Genomic DNA, 17,445 nt, shown 5'->3' with positions numbered 1-17,445 from the left:
AACGTATTAAAAGTCATTCATTGGCCTAAACCCGTTCTATTATGAACCACGTACGAACAAAAAGCAACGCTTAGGATAATTTGGCGTGTTTTTATTTGGACTACTTCTGTTTTTGGCCTCGCTTCGTCTACGACAGCTTGACAAATGCCCGGGATTGAATGGGACAACTTTTTCGGGGATACCACGTATCGCACATGCGCAGTGCACCCTCGGCAAAGTGTCAACGTGGTCGGGGTCTCCACGTACCCACGTCGTGACTCAGGCACGTACGTAGCACCGCACTTCCCTGTTTACGACTGTATTCGCTCAACTTAACGCCACTGTAGTAACTGTAAGACGGTAAAGTGTGTATTTAGGTAGTTTGAGGCGTGACAAAATCAATTTTGGGGGTGTTTCGGAAGTTTTAGGACGGTAATGAGGAGGGAGAAATGTCCCTACGTGGCAGTGGGAGGGATAAACGCGAGTGTCACGGGGGTTCTAATTAGCCATCGAGTGCCAACATGTCCGCCTTTTTGTGTGTGTGTGTTTTTTTAACAGATAACTTTTCCAAAAAGAAAATCGAGTAATGACCTCCTGATGCGTTTGGCTTTTGGTAGTGTTCTTACATAAAAATAATTTTTAAAAGTTTGTGATTTGGGAGGAGCGGCTCCACCACTCTCAACTCCTCCTCAGACCACCGGTCCGGCTACGTTGATCGAATCTGGTCGGCCCTCCCAAACAAACAAGATGGCACCCTCCGGACTATCGCTACTGGTGTTCCTCTTCGGCCTCGCTTCTGTCCATTGCCAGTACGAGAAATACAGTTTCCGGAGCTTCCCCCGGAGCGAACTCATGCCACTGGAATCGGCTTACAAGTACGGGCTGGACCAGTACACGAATGAGAAATGGGCGGACACCGTGGAGTACTTGGAGGTCTCCCTGCGCCTCTATCGGCTGCTGCGGGACAGCGAAGCATTCTGCAACCTCAACTGCAGCTTGGTACGCCGAGAAGACGAGAGCAAGTTCGCAGAGTTCCCCGAGCTGCGAGCCTTTGGCAACGTGCTCCAAAGGGCCCAGTGCCTGAAGCGATGCAAGCAGGGTCTCCCCGCCTTCAGGCAGGCCATGCCCAGCCGCGACACCTTGGACGAGTTCGAGAGGAGGGAACCATACCGGTTCTTGCAGTACGCTTACTTTAAGGTGAGACCAGATGAGATTGTATGTAGTCTGGAAATTATATTCATGGAGAAAAGATATAGCGGTGGAGGTGGCGGGGTGGGGGGGGGGGGCATGTGATGCAATTTGTTGTATATTCATTGCAAGTACATACTTAATTTTCAAAATTATTATTTAATTAATTTTATTTTCCAGGTTGTACGTCTGCCTCTCTGTTCTAAGGTTCAGTGTTTTGAATCTGGGCTCTGTGAATAAGTTAAAGAGTTTGCATGCTAACAGCACATGGGTGTGGAGGACGCCAAACCCGGAGGAACAGGGCAGTACGGCACTCAGCATTGGCAAGCTTATTCTTTAATATCAGGCTCGGTTTCTTAGATTTTTCCATACATCTTATTGTGAGAGACATTATATCATGATAAATATGGCCACACAATTTGGTGTCCGGGGTTCTATGTTTGTTTTTTATTTTTTTAACCTGGATTCCCTCTTCAAAATGGCTGCTTTAAACTCAAATATCTAACTTCTGTTGGGGGTTGTTTTCAATCAGACTGACAGGCTGGCCAAGGCCGTGTCGGCCTCCCATACTTTCCTACTCAAGCATCCCGACGACGAGATGATGCAGAAGAACATGGCCTATTACATGAGCCTGCCGGGAGCTGAGGAGCACCTCAAAGACCTGGAGACCAAATCCTACGAGGTATCACCTCAATGCTCTCACTTCAACATCAGCCTCTCTACAAAACATTATTTTTTTTGGTTTTAGACGCTGTTTGTTCGAGCCGTGCGGGCGTACAACGGCGATAACTTCCGCACGTCGGTGTCCGACATGGAGCTGGCCCTGCGAGACTTCTTTAAGGTCTACGATGAATGCCTGGCCGCCTCTGAGGGCCCCAGGGACGTTAAGGAATTCAAAGACTTCTACCTTAACATAGCCGGTTAGTGCATTGTCAAAGTCAATGGTCTCCATGGTTTTCTTACACCGTCATCTTCTTCTGTAGCTGTCCCAATACTTTTGAGTGAGAGTCCATGCCTCCTCATGTGCGCGGCATGATCTCATCGTGTGCAGAATTGTCCACGGGGCTTATCGGACCAAAGACGGGTTGTCCAAGATTTATAAAGACATCACCATAAACTGTGCGTGATGTCATCAATCACACCCACAGGTTCAGTTTCTGCTCAAGTTGGGACGCGCTAAAACGATCTAAAAATAACCGGGACACAATTTTGTACTGGCAAGGTGACTGATCGTGCTTGGATGGAAAGCATCAGCTCTTCCATCCCACGCTAATGCGAGTTTAATCTGTCCTGAAGAGTGTTACTGATTCACATCACGAAAACAAATGTGAACGGAACCCGTCAGTGATGTTACACAGATGCTTACAAAGCACAACGTTGAGTGACACGTGCAAAAGACGCCTATCACAGCCATCTTCGGGCAGTAGGGGGGGGGCACCCTGAACTGGTTGCCAGCCAATTGCAGGGCACACACAGACGAACAACCATCCACGCTCACACTCACTCTTGGGACAATTTAGAGTGTTCAATAAGCCTGCCATGCATGTTTTTGGAACGTGGGAGGAAACCAGAGTACCCGGAGAAAACCCACGCGAACATGCAAACTCCACACAGGGAGCCGCAGCTGGAATTGAACCCTGTACCTACGCACTCTGAGGTCGATGCTCTAACCACTGGCCCACCAGGCCGCACATTTTTTATTATTATTATTATTATTTTTATGCCTGATCCCAGAATGCCAATTTTTGGGAGGGTCACAAACAATCAATTCTGCCTAGCAACAAGTGACAATTCATCACATTAAATAAAAAAATAAATGACTGGACCACGAGTCTGCCCCTAATTTCAAATATACCACTGAATATAAACAACTGCTGTGCAACCGGATCACATTTTTTAAAATAACACACACTAGAAAAAATACATTAAAAAGTGAGCATTTGCCGACATATTGGGCGCTCTGCTGAGACCCGTTTTGGCAGATTCAGGCAAGGTGTCCCAACACTTAAGATAATAAATCGGTTTGTTGTCCCCAGATCACTACACGGAGGTGCTGGAGCGAAAGGTGCGGTGCGAGAGCGACCTGACCCCTGTAGTCGGCGGCTACGTGGTGGAGAAGTTTGTGGCCACCATGTACCACTACTTGCAGTTTGCCTACTACAAGCGTAAGTCGCTCGTGCCCGTCACGAGGGTTGAGCTTGTGGGCCCCATGACATTGGCTCTGAAGAGTTCATTTTTTTCGCCTGCAGTGAAGGATCTGAAGAACGCGGTGCCCTGCGCCACCAGCTACCTGCTCTTCGACCCCACAGACGAGGTGATGAAGAACAACGTGGTGTACTATCAGTTCCACAAGGACAAGTGGGAGCTCACCGACGAAGACTTCCAACCCAGAGCGGTCCGTCTCATACTCACGACCGCAACAGCAAAAAAACCCCCCAAAACATTTATGACATTAAGTGTGTTGTGTAGGAGGCGGTGCGGTACTACAACCAGACCACCATGCAGATGGAAATGTTGGAATTCTCTCGAAAGCACCTGGCCAGTGATGATGAGGTGACTTTTATTTGTATTTCTTAAATACTTGGGGATGTTGCAATACCACAAGTGTCCACTAGGTTGCAGCAAAGCCCAACTCACATCAAACCAGCCGGCGTGTGACGTGTCGAATAAAATCGCAATACTGTAATTAGGTTCAATCCATTTTTTTTAAAAATACAAAATTTGGGGGGGAATACTAGTATGCCAAAATATTTTTCAAAAATGTACAAACTATACGTTAAAGCACTTTTTTGCTAACCTATCAAATGTGTGAACTCATTTGATGCCGTTTGAAGAAGTTAATTGTATAAAGTTAAAAATATTGTCATAAGAGTAATATAAAAATGATCATTATTATTACAACAGGTCTGTTACAGCAGGTCTGTTACAGCTCAACATTTTATGAATGAAAAAATATCCTGAATACTTGTTAAAGACAATTGTCACCTGTCAGAAATAAAATATAATTCATCCTCCAAAATATTTAGATATTTGTACCATATAGTGTAATTATTTTGATTATTGATAATACATCTTTATTAATATGAAGGAAATACAAAATATTTCAATAAACACATGCAATGTTTTAAGAAATATTTTTTTCTTCTGACCATTATTTTCAGGAATAATATTTCTCTAATTCTAGTGAATTGAAACACACGATCACTTTTATTTTTTGATCGTTTTAATTATATTGTTTAATGAGAAAAAAAGTTGGTCCGTGTAGGCATTATTTTTTATCATACATATTTCAATAAAAATAAAAAAATTGAGACAAATAACTGGCTTTTTTAAAATTAGTTTTTTTAAATTTTAAAAGTTTCAAAAGAATAATTGTATTTCTTCTTACTACAATTAATATTTTTATGGGATTCCAGCAGCTGAACTTCCATTCCGAGCCTTTAATTATTTTTATTATTTTAAATATGATGAGATAATATAATGAATAAATTATGAGGACTGCAAATATGCTTGATATGAATATCCTTTATAAACAAATATGTTTTGAATTCTATCTAATTGGATTATCTTTGTGTGTTATCCGCAGGGTGAGGTGGTGGAATTTATAGATGAGTTTCTGAATTAGCAACATCAACCCTGAAATAAAAACACACACAGACACACACACACAAACACACAAGCTAGCATTTATTTATTGAACTTTGTTATTCCAAAAAAAAAACTAAACAAAAAAAAAATCCATCCTCATTTGATTTTACATTCCCGGGGGGAAGGGTAGAATAATTTTTTAACTCAATGTTACATGAATCAATGTGTCTGCTGTGAATTGTTTGACAATAAAACAAGTTGCCAAAACACGCGAGTCATCTTCCATGACCCCCAAAAGTGATGGCTGCGTTTAACGATGGGGAGTTGGTCGTCATAATCATCAAGAAGGAAAGACTATTAAGATGTGAGTGTGGGTGAAGTCAGATCAGACACACACGTGTTGAATCGTGTTTGAACATTGAGCCTCCGTGCAGTTTATCGCATGCACATGCTAAAATGTCCGCAGCGGAAAATTCCCTCTTGGGTGCGTGAGTGTGTGTTGTCTTTGCGCTTTTTTTTTGTGGAAAAACACTAAAGGATGCAGACATGAAACAGTCGACATTCTTGGTTAGCTCTCTATTTAATTAAAGGCAAATTTTATTTTATCTTTGACTAAAGCTGGTGTCATGAAAGGTGTTTGTTAGTGAGTAAGCGAAGTTACTCAAAAGAAAAGTTCACGGATTGACTTCCTTAGACAAGGAGGGGTCATCGTGGCCGTTTGTTAGCTACTAAGCTAACGTAGTAAGCTAGCGTAAGTAAGCTTTTTTTCCCCCACGTATATTGTAGGAGGGTGGGACACGGACACAGTCAGAATCATTGAAATTCCGGTCTTAAGCTAGCAAAACCTTTTTTTCATCTGTCAACGTTAATGATGAAAATTGGGCTGCGGTCTTGATTAATTGTTGCTAATCTGAAAGTAGGATTTAGTTTAGCTTCAGCGGAAAGTCATCCATTGCAGTGTCTGATGTGAATTACAAGGCAGACTCACACATTTAAAAGTTTATTTTGGCCAACAGAACACAAACATTCCATTTTAACAACACACAGGATCTGATTTGTAATTAAAATGTGGTCCATTGGTTCATTAGCCCCACATCACCTGCAAATCCGAACATTTCCAGAAATAGACACTACACACTTTGACCTCGCTGATAAGAGTTGACAGTGTCATGTCTTTGAGCGCAATTGTACACACATACGTACGTACGTCATACGGCATGTAATATTCACCTCAACAAGTATATATCATCGGCTGTTACATTCATCATCACGGTGGCAGATTGGCATATTTAATTACAGACTACGTGTCAGTCGTTTTTTTTTTTTGACCGCTAATCGGTAATTATATCACTGCTGAACACTCTCGATCGAAAGCAGCAAGTGAACACGCACGCACTCTACAGTACAAGCCGTAAAGCAAAAGGGTGGGGAACAAAAAAATAAAATAAAAATACACACGTGCAGCCAACATAATAACAACAGCACTGAAACAATCAAATCAAGCGAAATACCACAATGTGCAATCTGGAAACATTTTGAGGTGGCCCCCCTCTTGTCGTTTTTATATGTAAAATAACAAACAACAAAACACCTCCCACCGTTTCATATCGAGGACTGACATCTAATACAAAAAATTCCTTGGGATATGCAGTAGAAGGTTGGGACCTGATTTAAAAAAAGGAAAAAAAATCTAGAGGAGATTACGATCGGACAGCGACATCGCCACGATCAACTGACATTGAGAAACTTCGCTCACATATTTTTAATTTTGGATTTTTTTTGCAGATTACACCTTAGACTAGTGGTGTCAAACCAATTTTTGTCGTGGGCCACATTTTAGTTTCCGTTTCCCTTGGAGGGCCATTATAACTCAAACCAAATTTTTTAAAAAGTCAATAGTAGCGGTTGATTCAACTAAAATGCTTACAATATGTCTCTTATTTATTACATCTGAGAATTTAAAATTTTGTTCGAGATTTTGGCAATCATCATGGAAATTGACATGCTTGATTTGCTTTTGCGGGCCACGTAACAAGATATGGTGGGCCAGCTCTGGCCCCCATTCCTTGACTTTGACACCTGTACCTTTGACGACGTAGGGCTGATTGGCAGAAGTAGTTATGAGAATGTCAGCTACATTTTTTTTTCGTGAGCTACTGTAATGCTTTGTTTAACTCCTCATGGTATTATGTATCTCTGTTGTGGTTTTCCTACAAAACAGATGACCAAAAACAAACAAGCCCCCCCCCCCCAAAAAAAAACAGCTAACGCCCTAACTTAATTCCGTTTTAATAGCGAACATCTACAAATAAAGAAGGGGAAAAAAAATTCAAACATACGTTGGAACGTTGGAACTTGAAATTTAGAGACAAATATCGTTGGGATTTTTTTTTGGGGGGGGTTCAGTATTCAAAGTCAACATCTAAAAAAAATAAAAATAAAATTGTCATCCATGAAGTGGAACGTCATAACTAGTTTGCAAAGTTTAAACTTAAAATTCTGAGAAAAATGCGCAGCGTGTATAGATTTTGTATTTTTAAACTTTTTTTTAATGGTGGGGGGCATTTGCAAGGGTATTTTCAATATTTCTTCCAATGAAGATTTTTTAAATTCTCAGTTAAGCTTCACGATTTAGCCTTTTGTTGTTTCTTCCTGTTAGCCTCGTCATAAATCTAAAATAATAATACCAACCACACACTTAATCAACACTCCATCTAAAATGCTAACATATAAGAACAAAGATGATGAAAAATCCCTTCGTACAGAATGTGGCACGTCAGAACCCGATGAACAATTTTATTCCCAAATTAATTTTATTGGAAATAGCCCTTTCTCAAGGGTATTTGCAAAGATTAGTCCAAAGGAAAGAAAAAACTACAAACATATTGTCAAATGTAACAGACGTAATGTCTGAAATAATAGACAAACTTCCCCAAATGCAAACCGCCATTCCAGCTCGACGACTGACATTTAAAAAACAATTCCGCACTACATACAGTGGAACAATTTGTCGTCAAGATTTCAACCCAAACTTTCGTTGTAAATTTGATCAGGCAAACAGCATCTTGCGTCATTAACAGTGATTAACGATGTCTGGTGATCGTCGAAAGCATAAGAATTAACTGTGCGGGGCTCGACTGCCTGATATTCGCCGTTTTCTGCTCATGACACTTTTAAATGGGGGTGAAAAAAGCAAGCCGCCATTCCAGCTCGACGGTTGTCATTTAAAAAGCATTGATGACCAAAAAAAATTCCTTTCAACATTCAGTGGAACATCAGAACTCAAACAGTTTTCAAAATGGATGATTTAAACCCAAGCTTCATACAAACAAGCAAATCATTGGTGGCAGGATTTTATTTTGTCTATGGTTAGCTTTATATATATATATATATATATATATATATATATATATTTACCACCAGCTTCTAATGTAGGACAGGACCATTACAACGGTGGAAAGCGGACCTCTGTGACAAGAGGGTGAGGGTTAATACCCGAAACTCGCAGGCCACGCCCTTTTACGTTGAGAGCAATGGCGGCATCCGTATGATGTCGTCTGGCATTTTCTTATCTCAATACATGCAGCCGCATCGACTGTGCAAACCCACAGCGATGTGCTCCTTCTGCTTTACCGAGTTTGCTCTGAGGGCAGCAACAAATAAATGGCTTTACTTTTTCCCCTCTAATGCAGTCAGTGTGAAAATTAACCCAAAATCCGGAGAAAAAAAAAATCAAAATGGAAACGGCTTGTGTTCGACTTCCGAGGGTCCACTGTGTGTCACTTTTCTGTTGTGGTCCGACTTGTCTCTAGCACCCCCCGCAAATTTATCCCAAATTCTGCTGCGCATTCCACCCCAAAAAGTCTCTGAAACCCTAAACTTTCTGTTGCATCTCCATGTGCTGGCTGCTTTGTCCCTTCCCGTTCATGTTGTACCCAGAATTCTTCTGCTGTCGCCACCGGTAGCACCACACCGTCAATATGACTGCCGCGACCACCACGCATACCGCTGCAATGATGGCCGCCACGGTGGGGCCTTGGCGAGAGGGGTTGGGCGGCGGGCAGTTCTCCCCAATGCATACCGTCTCGCCCATCTCACCCTCCACCTCACCCCTTTCACCAGTCTCACCAGGCAAGTTGTGCAAGGTGCGCTCCCCGGTTGACTCATCAAGGGTGTCGCTATCCTGTGTCGGATCCAGGAAGGGGTTTTGGGTAAGATCTAGGAGCCGCGAGTTGGTGGGGACCACCTGCTGGGTGTCGTACTCCATGGTATCCGAGGAAGAGGAAGAGGCGGGGTTGTCTGGGGCGGTAGTTTCCCGTTCTTCAGCTTCAGGTGCTTCTGAGATGCTGGCGTCTGGGCCCAGTTCTTCTACCTCATTAGGGTGGGCGGCAACCGGGTGTCCGTCCAGCCAGGTTTCGTCTGTGGTGCTCGCTCCTCCTACGTCGTCCCGGGTGGCGTTATGACTGGTTTTGCTTGTTTCAGGAAATACGACGTGCTGATGACCATCACCGTCTTCGCGGCTCTCATGTTCGTCGTGGCTATCTTGTTCGGCGTGGCTGATGTCGCCATCCTGCCTCCCGTCGTCTGTATAGTGGTCACGGTCTTCCCTGTTATCGTCCTCATGGTTGTATTCATGATGGTCGTAGCGACCGTTGTGATCGTCATGGTCTTGTCCGTCGTGATCGTCACGGTGGACGTCATCGTCATCATCGTGGTGTTTGTGGTCATAGTGTTCATCGTGATCATGGTCGTGATCATCACCGTGGTTGTTGTTATTGTGCTCGGAATTTTCTTCATGAACGCGATCGTCATGATCGTCATGGTCCGAATGCTCATCAGAACCATTCTCCTGAAAATGGCTGCCGTCCTCATGGGCACCATGTCCGTCAGAACTGTCATTCCAGCTGCCGTAGCGCACCTCCTCGTGCTCGCCCATGTCATAGTGATCGCCGTGGTGGTTTTCGTAGTGGTCGCGATTGTCCAGTTCTTCCTGCTGAACTGGAATTTGTTCCACTTGACCGACATCACGGTGATCGAGACTCTCTCGCTCGCGGTTGTTAAAGTTCTCCTCGGACTGCCCGCCGGAGGGCCGCTGAGTTGTAGTCAGGGTAACGGGATCCACGGAGACTGGGTGTTGTTCCTGCTGTTGCTGCTGGAAGGCCTCCGAGGGGAACCAGAAGAGGTGTTTCTGGGTCAACAGGGAGACCGGCGGTTCCGAGGATGCTGTCGTCGCCACCCGTTCCTGCCCAGCGGAGTCCTCCCAATCCCGTTCCTTGTCACTTCCCGTCAATTCTTTGATGTCAACACCATCGACTTGCACCTGCTCCTGACCTTGTATGTTTGGATCCTCTTCCTCTCTTTGAAAGCTTATCTCTTGGACCTCCTGGTCCCTGGGTTCTTCTGGGTGGGCCATGGTTCGGTGAGCCTCCAATTGCCTGTCGTCCTCATTCTGGTGGTCCGCATCGGCATACGTGAACTGGTCCTCGTAGTCCACGTGAGCCTCTGTAAAGTCTACAAGGAAACAAAGACAATCAGATCCTCTTGATCACTAAAGTCACAAAAATGCAACACAGAAGTTGAAGTAACAAAGGACCAAATGAACATACAAACTGATGAAGGAATTAACAGATCTGGGTACCAACAAAACAACCAACTGTTAGGCCTGCACGTGGGATCTGTGATCCTTTGGTTCTTATGACGCCCAATTTGTACCCCACCCCAGTGTGCATATCCTCACAGCCTTCAGACGGCTTCTTCAGCTCCTTCTTCCACCCCAGTCGTGAATCGGGCCACGCCACGGCATGTCGCACCCGGGTGCCAAAGCAGCCATTTTAATCCCGACTCACAAGGGATACATTGTTCATGGAGAAAGCAAGAATCGAGCGTAGGGTCACTGGACCACAGGTGCTGACAAGCTAGGGAGGTCAACCTTGAGTCTACGTCATGAAAAATAAGAACCTGTATATGGTGGCACTTTTAATTTATTATTTTTTTGGTACCTTTGATGCAAATCTGCACCAGTCCATACCACTCGCCGCAGCTGTCGCACAGCAAGCTGAAGGCACTGTGGCCGTTGGGCATGACGTAGCCTGGAACGCATGTGTATAGGAGCTCATCGCCCAGTTCAAAGCCGCTGTGGTCTTGAAGGCGGGCGTTGGGGAAAGATGGGGGGTCACCGCATGGCACGCCTGTTGTCAACAAAAAAATAATACCATCATCCATTTTTTTTTTTTTAGTCACCCAGTCACCCTCTGATTGACGGATTGATTCACTGACCGTTGTCTTTGATACAGAACGCATTCAAACTGTTGGGGTCGCTCGTAGCGTTTTCTGTCCTCACATCCACGGCTTTTAGCGAGCCGCCCACATAGTTACACTCGGTGATCCTGGAATGAGATAACTGCTGGTTTGTTCAAACATGCGACTAAATATGAGCAACTTACTTTATTATCGGTCACTGTTCTAAAAACAAATAGCTAACAACAACAACAACAAAAAACATTGAAAATTAACTAATCCACTTCTTAACTTAGCAAATGAACACACAAACAAATTAGATGACAAACAAATGAAAATACAAAAAAAAATTGACTTATGAACTAACTAAATAAATAAAAAATTAACTCCCGAAGAAACTAACGGACTAATAAATCAACCAAGGAATAAGTGGGAAAGTGAATTTACGAACACCAGTGAATGGACAAAAACAAAACAACTAACAGCTAACTATCCATCCATCCATTTTCCGAACCGCTTGATCCTCACTAGGGTTGCGGGGGCTGCTGTAGCCTATCCCAGTCGTCTTAGGACAGTAGGTCGGGGACACCCTGAATCAGTTGCCAGCCAATCGCAGAATAGCTAACTAAAAAAAAAAAAAAAAAATTAACCACCTAACTAACCAGCCACAAAAGAGGGAACAAATGAAGAATAGCCGAATGAACATCCGACCTAACTAAATTACAACAACAACAAAAAAACAAACTCACTTATAAAATAGCTAGCCAGCTAGCTAACAACCTAAAGAAATTATATTAACTACCTAACAGAAGAGCAAACTAACTCAGGAACAAATTGGTCAGCTTGTGAACTAATTAATGAACTTATAAACCAGCAACTATCCAAAAATAAAAAATGGAAGAATGGACCTCTGAGTAAATTAACGAACAAACGTATGGTTCACTCCCATTTGCCACAAAAGTCCCTCAATCCAATCAATATAAAATGTATTCCGGAAAGAGGTTTCAACTCTAGTACGAGTAGGATCCATCCAACATTCGCCCACCGTTTCTTCTGCTGGAATTCCTTGTGCAAATATTATGTCAGCGAATCGAAGTGCCGCCTGTTCAATGTGGCATAGCTTTATCGCACCGCTAGTTGACGTTCCCATGCGCGGACGTCTTTTCGGGGGAAAAAAACGGTATAAAACATGGAACCAGTCTCCTGATAGGAAAACACTTCCCCACCTCGACTTTCCAAGGCCTCCCTAATTGTTGGGAATGCAAGACAGCGAGAAATCATGTGAGTCATACGCTACGAGGGTGTGTCAACATCAACATGGGCTTATAAGGACAAAATTCAGGCAACCAGCGCAGGACAAAAGTGAGCATAGGAAAGCCCCTTACTGTACTAGTTTGTGTGTAAAGTGTGAAATGTGTGTGTGTGTGTGTGTGTGTGCGCGCGCGTGTGTTGTGGTTGGTTGGCATGCCAACAGCAAACTTTGCCAGGTAAGATGTGAGATGGGGTTACGTACTGTATGTCAATGTAAACACAGCAGAAGGCAACTTCCTGGTTCTTGCGGGATTTTGTCATACCCAACCATTGAGTCAATGGAATGTGCCATTTTCATCCCGAGGTAGAACCTACCATTCAGATCAACATTTAACAGCAACAACTACAATTATTTAGGTGAGTTCTTTTCAGAACTGTAACGGATTAGCTAACCGGGTTGCAAACGGATGAACTCAGTAACGCACTGAAAAATGAAATTAACGAACGAACACCATATCGCTTGTGAATAAATGAAAGAAAAAAGTACATTGAGAAAGTAAAAAAAACAAAGTACCAAATGTAAACACAAATGAACGGATGAAATGACACCCGAATGGATTAGCTTCTGTAATTGATGGATGAGCTAACTGACTGACTAGCGCACTGACAAATTTATTGACTGACTGACTAACTATCCAATCAGCAACATGGTGATTAGACACGCCCTTATCCACTCGGCAGAAATAATTTGGGAAGAATTATAATGACAAATATGACCTGGACGAATTGAGATCTTTCCCTAAGTGGGAAAAAGAACCACCTAGCAACCACAAACACCCGTCAGAATCCCCAGAAATTGAATCAATTACGCCACCATTGCGGTTGGTTCATGTTGTAAGCGCAGCCCAAAATGGCATCCGACGGAGCACTTTTTCCCGGCAGTGCTGGTTTGACACGTCCTCACCATGTTTCACACCTCCCAGTGTCATTCGTCTGTCTGTTCTGAGGCCTTTAGCACCCTTTTAGCCCCGGCCTTCATGCACTGAGTTGGCCGCAACATCACAGAGGAAAACATTTGTCCTTTTCTTGTTATCGTATCGCTTTAACGTGGTGTTAGCCGGCTCCTCGAGGAATTTCCTGTACTGCTTCAATTTGATGCATGACTCAACTCACAGTAGTCATTTCCCAATGGGAAAGCCGGCATGCTAACAAGCTATTTCCATTTATATCAAGATCAACATTTAACATGCTGCTTTCTTGGCATATCTAGAATAAAAAATGTAGCGAAAATCAGTGAAGTAGCTTTTAGCGCAATATTAACAAACAAACTAATTCATGATCCAATAAGCTAGGATCTAATAAACAAACTACTGTACCAGAATGAAACCAATGTACTGACTCGTAACTAACCAACAAACTAACTGAATGAAAAGCATACTCACAAAGAAACACGGAATGAACAAGCCAACTGACTAGCTAATAAATGGATTAACAAACTCTCTAGCAAACTGAAGATCAAACTAATGAAGTAACGAACCAGTAGTCAAACTAACGGATCGAACTAACTCATCAACTAGCAGATAAAACACTAACTAGCTAACATACTGGCAAATTACCAAACCGCAACAACTGAACTGACCAAATAACTAGCAAACTGACAACCCTTTGACCTAAAGTAACAACGGAGCGGACGAACAAAGTGTTTCAACCGACTAACTGCCAAATTAATTGATAAACTGACAACAACCGAACCACCCGAATAATTAGCAAATGATGCAAGATTGTAATTAAGCAATTAACTAACTGCTAATCACGCCTCTAACCGCTTGAATGACTTGGCATCCCCGTTGATGATGTCTCCTCCTCCCATAAGTGTGCTTGTTCCTTGTGTGTCTCGTGGATGACACCCCCGGGCTCAGAATTCCCGACTCCTCATCCTCTTCATCCAGAGGCCTCTTTTCTCCTGTCACAATCCCGTTGAAAAGCAAAAGGTAGAGAAAAGAGCTCGTTTCTTACCCGAGCGAGCCTCCGGAGAGCCAACCGCGTGTGCACGAAGAGAAGAAGCACTCCATGACCGCGTGTCTTAGCTCCGAGGCCGACGCCAGGCGGGCCTGCCGGGAGGCGCAAGCCCCCTCGCCGTCACGCAACGTAGAACTGGACGACAAGTTCCCAAGCTCCACCACAAACACTCGACCTGTGATACAAATATGGACTTAAGTTTATCATTGGGCCCAAAAACAAAAAATGACATCAGAAATAATTCTGAAGCAGGGCGGCATGATGAGGGACTGGTTAGCACGTCCGCCTCACAGTGGTAAAGCGTTCGAATCCGGCTCCGGCTTTCCTGTGTGGAGTTTGCATGTTCTCTCTGTGCCTGTGTGGGTTTTCTCCGGGTACTCCGGTTTCCTCCCATATTCCAAACACAGGTCAATGGAACACTCCAAATTGTCCCTTGGTGTGATTGTGAGCGCGAATGGTTGTTCGTCTACGTGTGCCCTGCGATTGGCTGGCAACCGGTTCAGGGTGTCCCTCGCCTACTGCCTAAGACAGCTGGGAGAGGCTCCAGCATCGTCCGCGGGCCTCGTGAGTATAAGCGGATCTGAAGATGGATGCATGGATAATTCTGAAGCATTTATTTTCAGTCTCTTCAAAGATTTCACCTGTCATCGATATTTTTTATATATTCATTCCATTTTTGCCACATTTTTCAAGATTGTTCAATTTAATTTATATCATGCTTTTTGGAGGTATTTAACTCTTTTCATTTGTTTAAAGAATAAACTATATACATTATTTATCATGTATTTTTAAGAACACTTTTCATTGCTGATTGCCCAAGTGGATTTTAAGAGTAACTGTAGCTTTTCCAAATAAGAAAATATGTCTAAATGTATATTATTTGTAGAGTCCTTTTAAAGTTATTTAAGATATGTGTTCAATTCAATTAAAAAAAATATAGAATGGATTGATTTTCATGGTACAATTAAAGCTATTAATTGCTCAAAACGTTATTTTTAATTGACGAATGTAAATATTTTACATGTGGATTTTCTTCTTTAATTGAGAAATATAAATATTTTACATGTGGATTTTCTTCAAAGTAATTCGACTTTCATTTATGTAAAATATACTTGTAAAAATATGATAAATTTTATTTATGTAACAAATACTGAAAGGTGTGTGTATTGGTAAAAAAAAAAACCCCACATAATCTACTTTTAATTTATTTACATTTTTTAAATGTACATGAGGGTCGAATATCGCACAAAAGAAAGAGTTGCAGGATGGTTTTTCAAATTTCAACCATGACATATTTCGATTTTAAAAGGATATTTGACGTAAAAGACATAGTAATGTCAGCAAAAAAATTGCCTCTAACAACGATTTAAAGCGGGATTAAACTGACTTCGAGCCACAATGTTTTCTTTTCTTACCATCTGCATGGACAACAGAAGCCACCAAAAGACAAACAAAGCATCCAAGGAAACCCAACATCCTTCTCCTCACTCAAATATTTTCTTGTGTTCTGAAAAAGCCAACTGTATCTTCCTGTAAGTCACTACAACTTCCTCCAGAGGCTGCAGAGGTAAGACTGAGCGAAGAGGAGGTGTGATGATGATGATGATGGTGATGATGATGACGAGGAGAAGGAGGAGGAGGCCAAGGGTCCCGTTGGTCAACGGATGGAGAGAGGCTGTGAAAAGTCGCACTGTGCCGCGAGTGCGACATGAATTCAAGTATTCCCTGCATGATTATTGCACACTTTAAAAGTTAGAGACAGTTTTATATTTGGCTTTGATGATTCATAGAAAATGACAGAAGTTTTTGGAATAATGTTTTATATACAGTGTGTGTGTGTATATATATATAATACATATATATATATATATATATAATGTGTGTGTGTGCGTCAGCAAAAATATGGCAGAAAAAGCCTAGTAGACCATCAAAACTTTCTTTGCAATCAATCAGAGATCCTTTTGGTGGTGGCAGGTGTGTGCTAACAAGTTTGGATGAGATTGGTTTACAAAATGCATCAAATCCTATTCAATTCTTTTTTTTTTTTATTAGTGCATTTGCCTCGGCCTCAAAGGAAGTGCAAGTGACAGCGTGACTCACGCCCATGGGATCATTTGAACATTTCAAAGTCTTCCCCCTCTTAAAAAAAAAAGTGGGAAAATCGGATGACAAGTCGCTGATTCACTCCCGCTGCGTTTTGCTTGAGACAGGTGAGAACTGTATTTGGACGGCTTGCGCGATGGGCTTGCAAACATGGCAGAGATGTGTCATCTGGCAGGAAGCGCACACCCATTCACCCAATTTGTTGTCCGTTGTGGTACTCGGAGTTCCCGACAAGAAAGTCAGAAGAGGTCAAAGGAAGGAAGGGATGATTTGGTCGCTGTGGCAGCATCACCTTGTGATGGTCAAGGATGACATACAGTGGGGGACATACAGTAGATTGTGAGGTTTCGGTGAAAAGTGACATCGGAAGGAACCGCAAAGACCTCAGTCAATGGTCAGGTGGGAAGTTCGGTACCAAAGTGTAGGGCATACTTGTGACAAAAGTAAGTATTTTCGGGCATTGTTAAACTTGGCCTTAAACAGGTGATGTTAATGTTGAGTCATAGCCATGCTGCCACCTACTGCCTGGATGTGCAAAATGCTGCTAGGGCCTAAATTGAATTTGTCATCTTTTGTATACATCAGAATGAAATTAATGGGGTTTTGGATTTAAGAAAGAAAATACAAATGATAAGATTAATGCTTTTCATTCGTACGCAGGGTGGATATAAAAAGTCTACACACCCTTCGTAAAAATTCCAGGGGTTTATCATGTAGAATATGACGCCAAGATAAATCATGGGAAACCCTTTACCACCATGAATGTGATTTACAAATTTACAACCTGTTCAGCTCAAGGGGAACTACAACTGAACAAGTGAGATCAGGCGCTTTCACGGTTGTGCGCACCCTCTTATAACTGCAGATTTGGCCGTGTTCACTATTAACCAACTGCATTCAAACTGATGTCAAATGCGAGTCAGTAAACACCCCGCAACCATTTAAAGTGCCGCTGATTAACCAAAAATAAAATGTAGATGTTCTAGTGGGCTTTTCATGACATGTTTTTAATGCTGGCAGTAGCCTAAACATTTTACACTAAAACTTTGAACAGGGCTGTGAGACTTTTTATATTCACTG

General features: G+C 42.7%; 2 protein-coding genes across 4 annotated transcripts; one reads left to right on the top strand and one right to left on the bottom strand.

Annotated features, from left to right (window-relative positions):
* The first annotated feature begins 112 nt into the window (after positions 1-112).
* crtap (cartilage associated protein) lies at positions 113-5,022 on the top strand. Of its 3 annotated transcripts, none has more exons than XM_052070937.1 (8): positions 113-266; positions 538-1,176; positions 1,700-1,849; positions 1,916-2,087; positions 3,204-3,332; positions 3,417-3,562; positions 3,637-3,720; positions 4,754-5,022. In XM_052070937.1, exons 2-8 carry the CDS (start codon positions 727-729, stop codon positions 4,790-4,792), a joined length of 1,170 nt encoding a protein of 389 aa, XP_051926897.1. In that variant the 5' UTR covers positions 113-266; positions 538-726; the 3' UTR covers positions 4,793-5,022. The 3 variants fall into 3 exon arrangements, with proteins under 3 accessions (XP_051926897.1, XP_051926898.1, XP_051926896.1); XM_052070938.1 differs by having other exon boundaries at positions 150-270; XM_052070936.1 differs by having other exon boundaries at positions 167-1,176.
* A 720-nt stretch (positions 5,023-5,742) lies between these two features.
* susd5 (sushi domain containing 5) lies at positions 5,743-15,843 on the bottom strand. The gene is made up of 5 exons (XM_052070919.1): positions 15,678-15,843; positions 14,260-14,437; positions 11,032-11,141; positions 10,755-10,943; positions 5,743-10,266 (listed from the first exon to the last, which is right to left on the bottom strand). The coding sequence occupies exons 1-5, from the start codon at positions 15,736-15,738 to the stop codon at positions 8,630-8,632; spliced, it is 2,175 nt and encodes a 724-aa protein (XP_051926879.1). The 5' UTR covers positions 15,739-15,843; the 3' UTR covers positions 5,743-8,629.
* Positions 15,844-17,445: the final 1,602 nt, after the last annotated feature.

This window comes from Hippocampus zosterae, chromosome 7 (genome assembly GCF_025434085.1).
Source record: "Hippocampus zosterae strain Florida chromosome 7, ASM2543408v3, whole genome shotgun sequence".
NCBI classification, from domain to species: Eukaryota; Metazoa; Chordata; class Actinopteri; order Syngnathiformes; family Syngnathidae; genus Hippocampus; species Hippocampus zosterae.
The sequence above is the reverse complement of the archived record's forward strand: the minus strand, read 5'-3'. Positions and strand labels throughout refer to the sequence as shown.

Excerpts from the sequence above, each read along its gene's own strand:
- susd5 (XM_052070919.1), bottom strand. The coding sequence starts at position 15,738 with ATGTTGGGTTTCCTTGGATGCTTTGTTTGTCTTTTGGTGGCTTCTGTT. Across the intron at positions 11,142-14,259 it reads CTCTCCGGAGGCTCGCTCGG|GATCACCGAGTGTAACTATG; the intron begins GTAAGAAACGAG and ends ATCTCATTCCAG. Across the intron at positions 10,944-11,031 it reads GTTCTGTATCAAAGACAACG|GCGTGCCATGCGGTGACCCC; the intron begins GTCAGTGAATCA and ends TGTTGACAACAG.
- crtap (XM_052070937.1), top strand. The coding sequence starts at position 727 with ATGGCACCCTCCGGACTATCGCTACTGGTGTTCCTCTTCGGCCTCGCT. Across the intron at positions 2,088-3,203 it reads CTTCTACCTTAACATAGCCG|ATCACTACACGGAGGTGCTG; the intron begins GTTAGTGCATTG and ends TGTTGTCCCCAG. Across the intron at positions 3,333-3,416 it reads GCAGTTTGCCTACTACAAGC|TGAAGGATCTGAAGAACGCG; the intron begins GTAAGTCGCTCG and ends TTTCGCCTGCAG.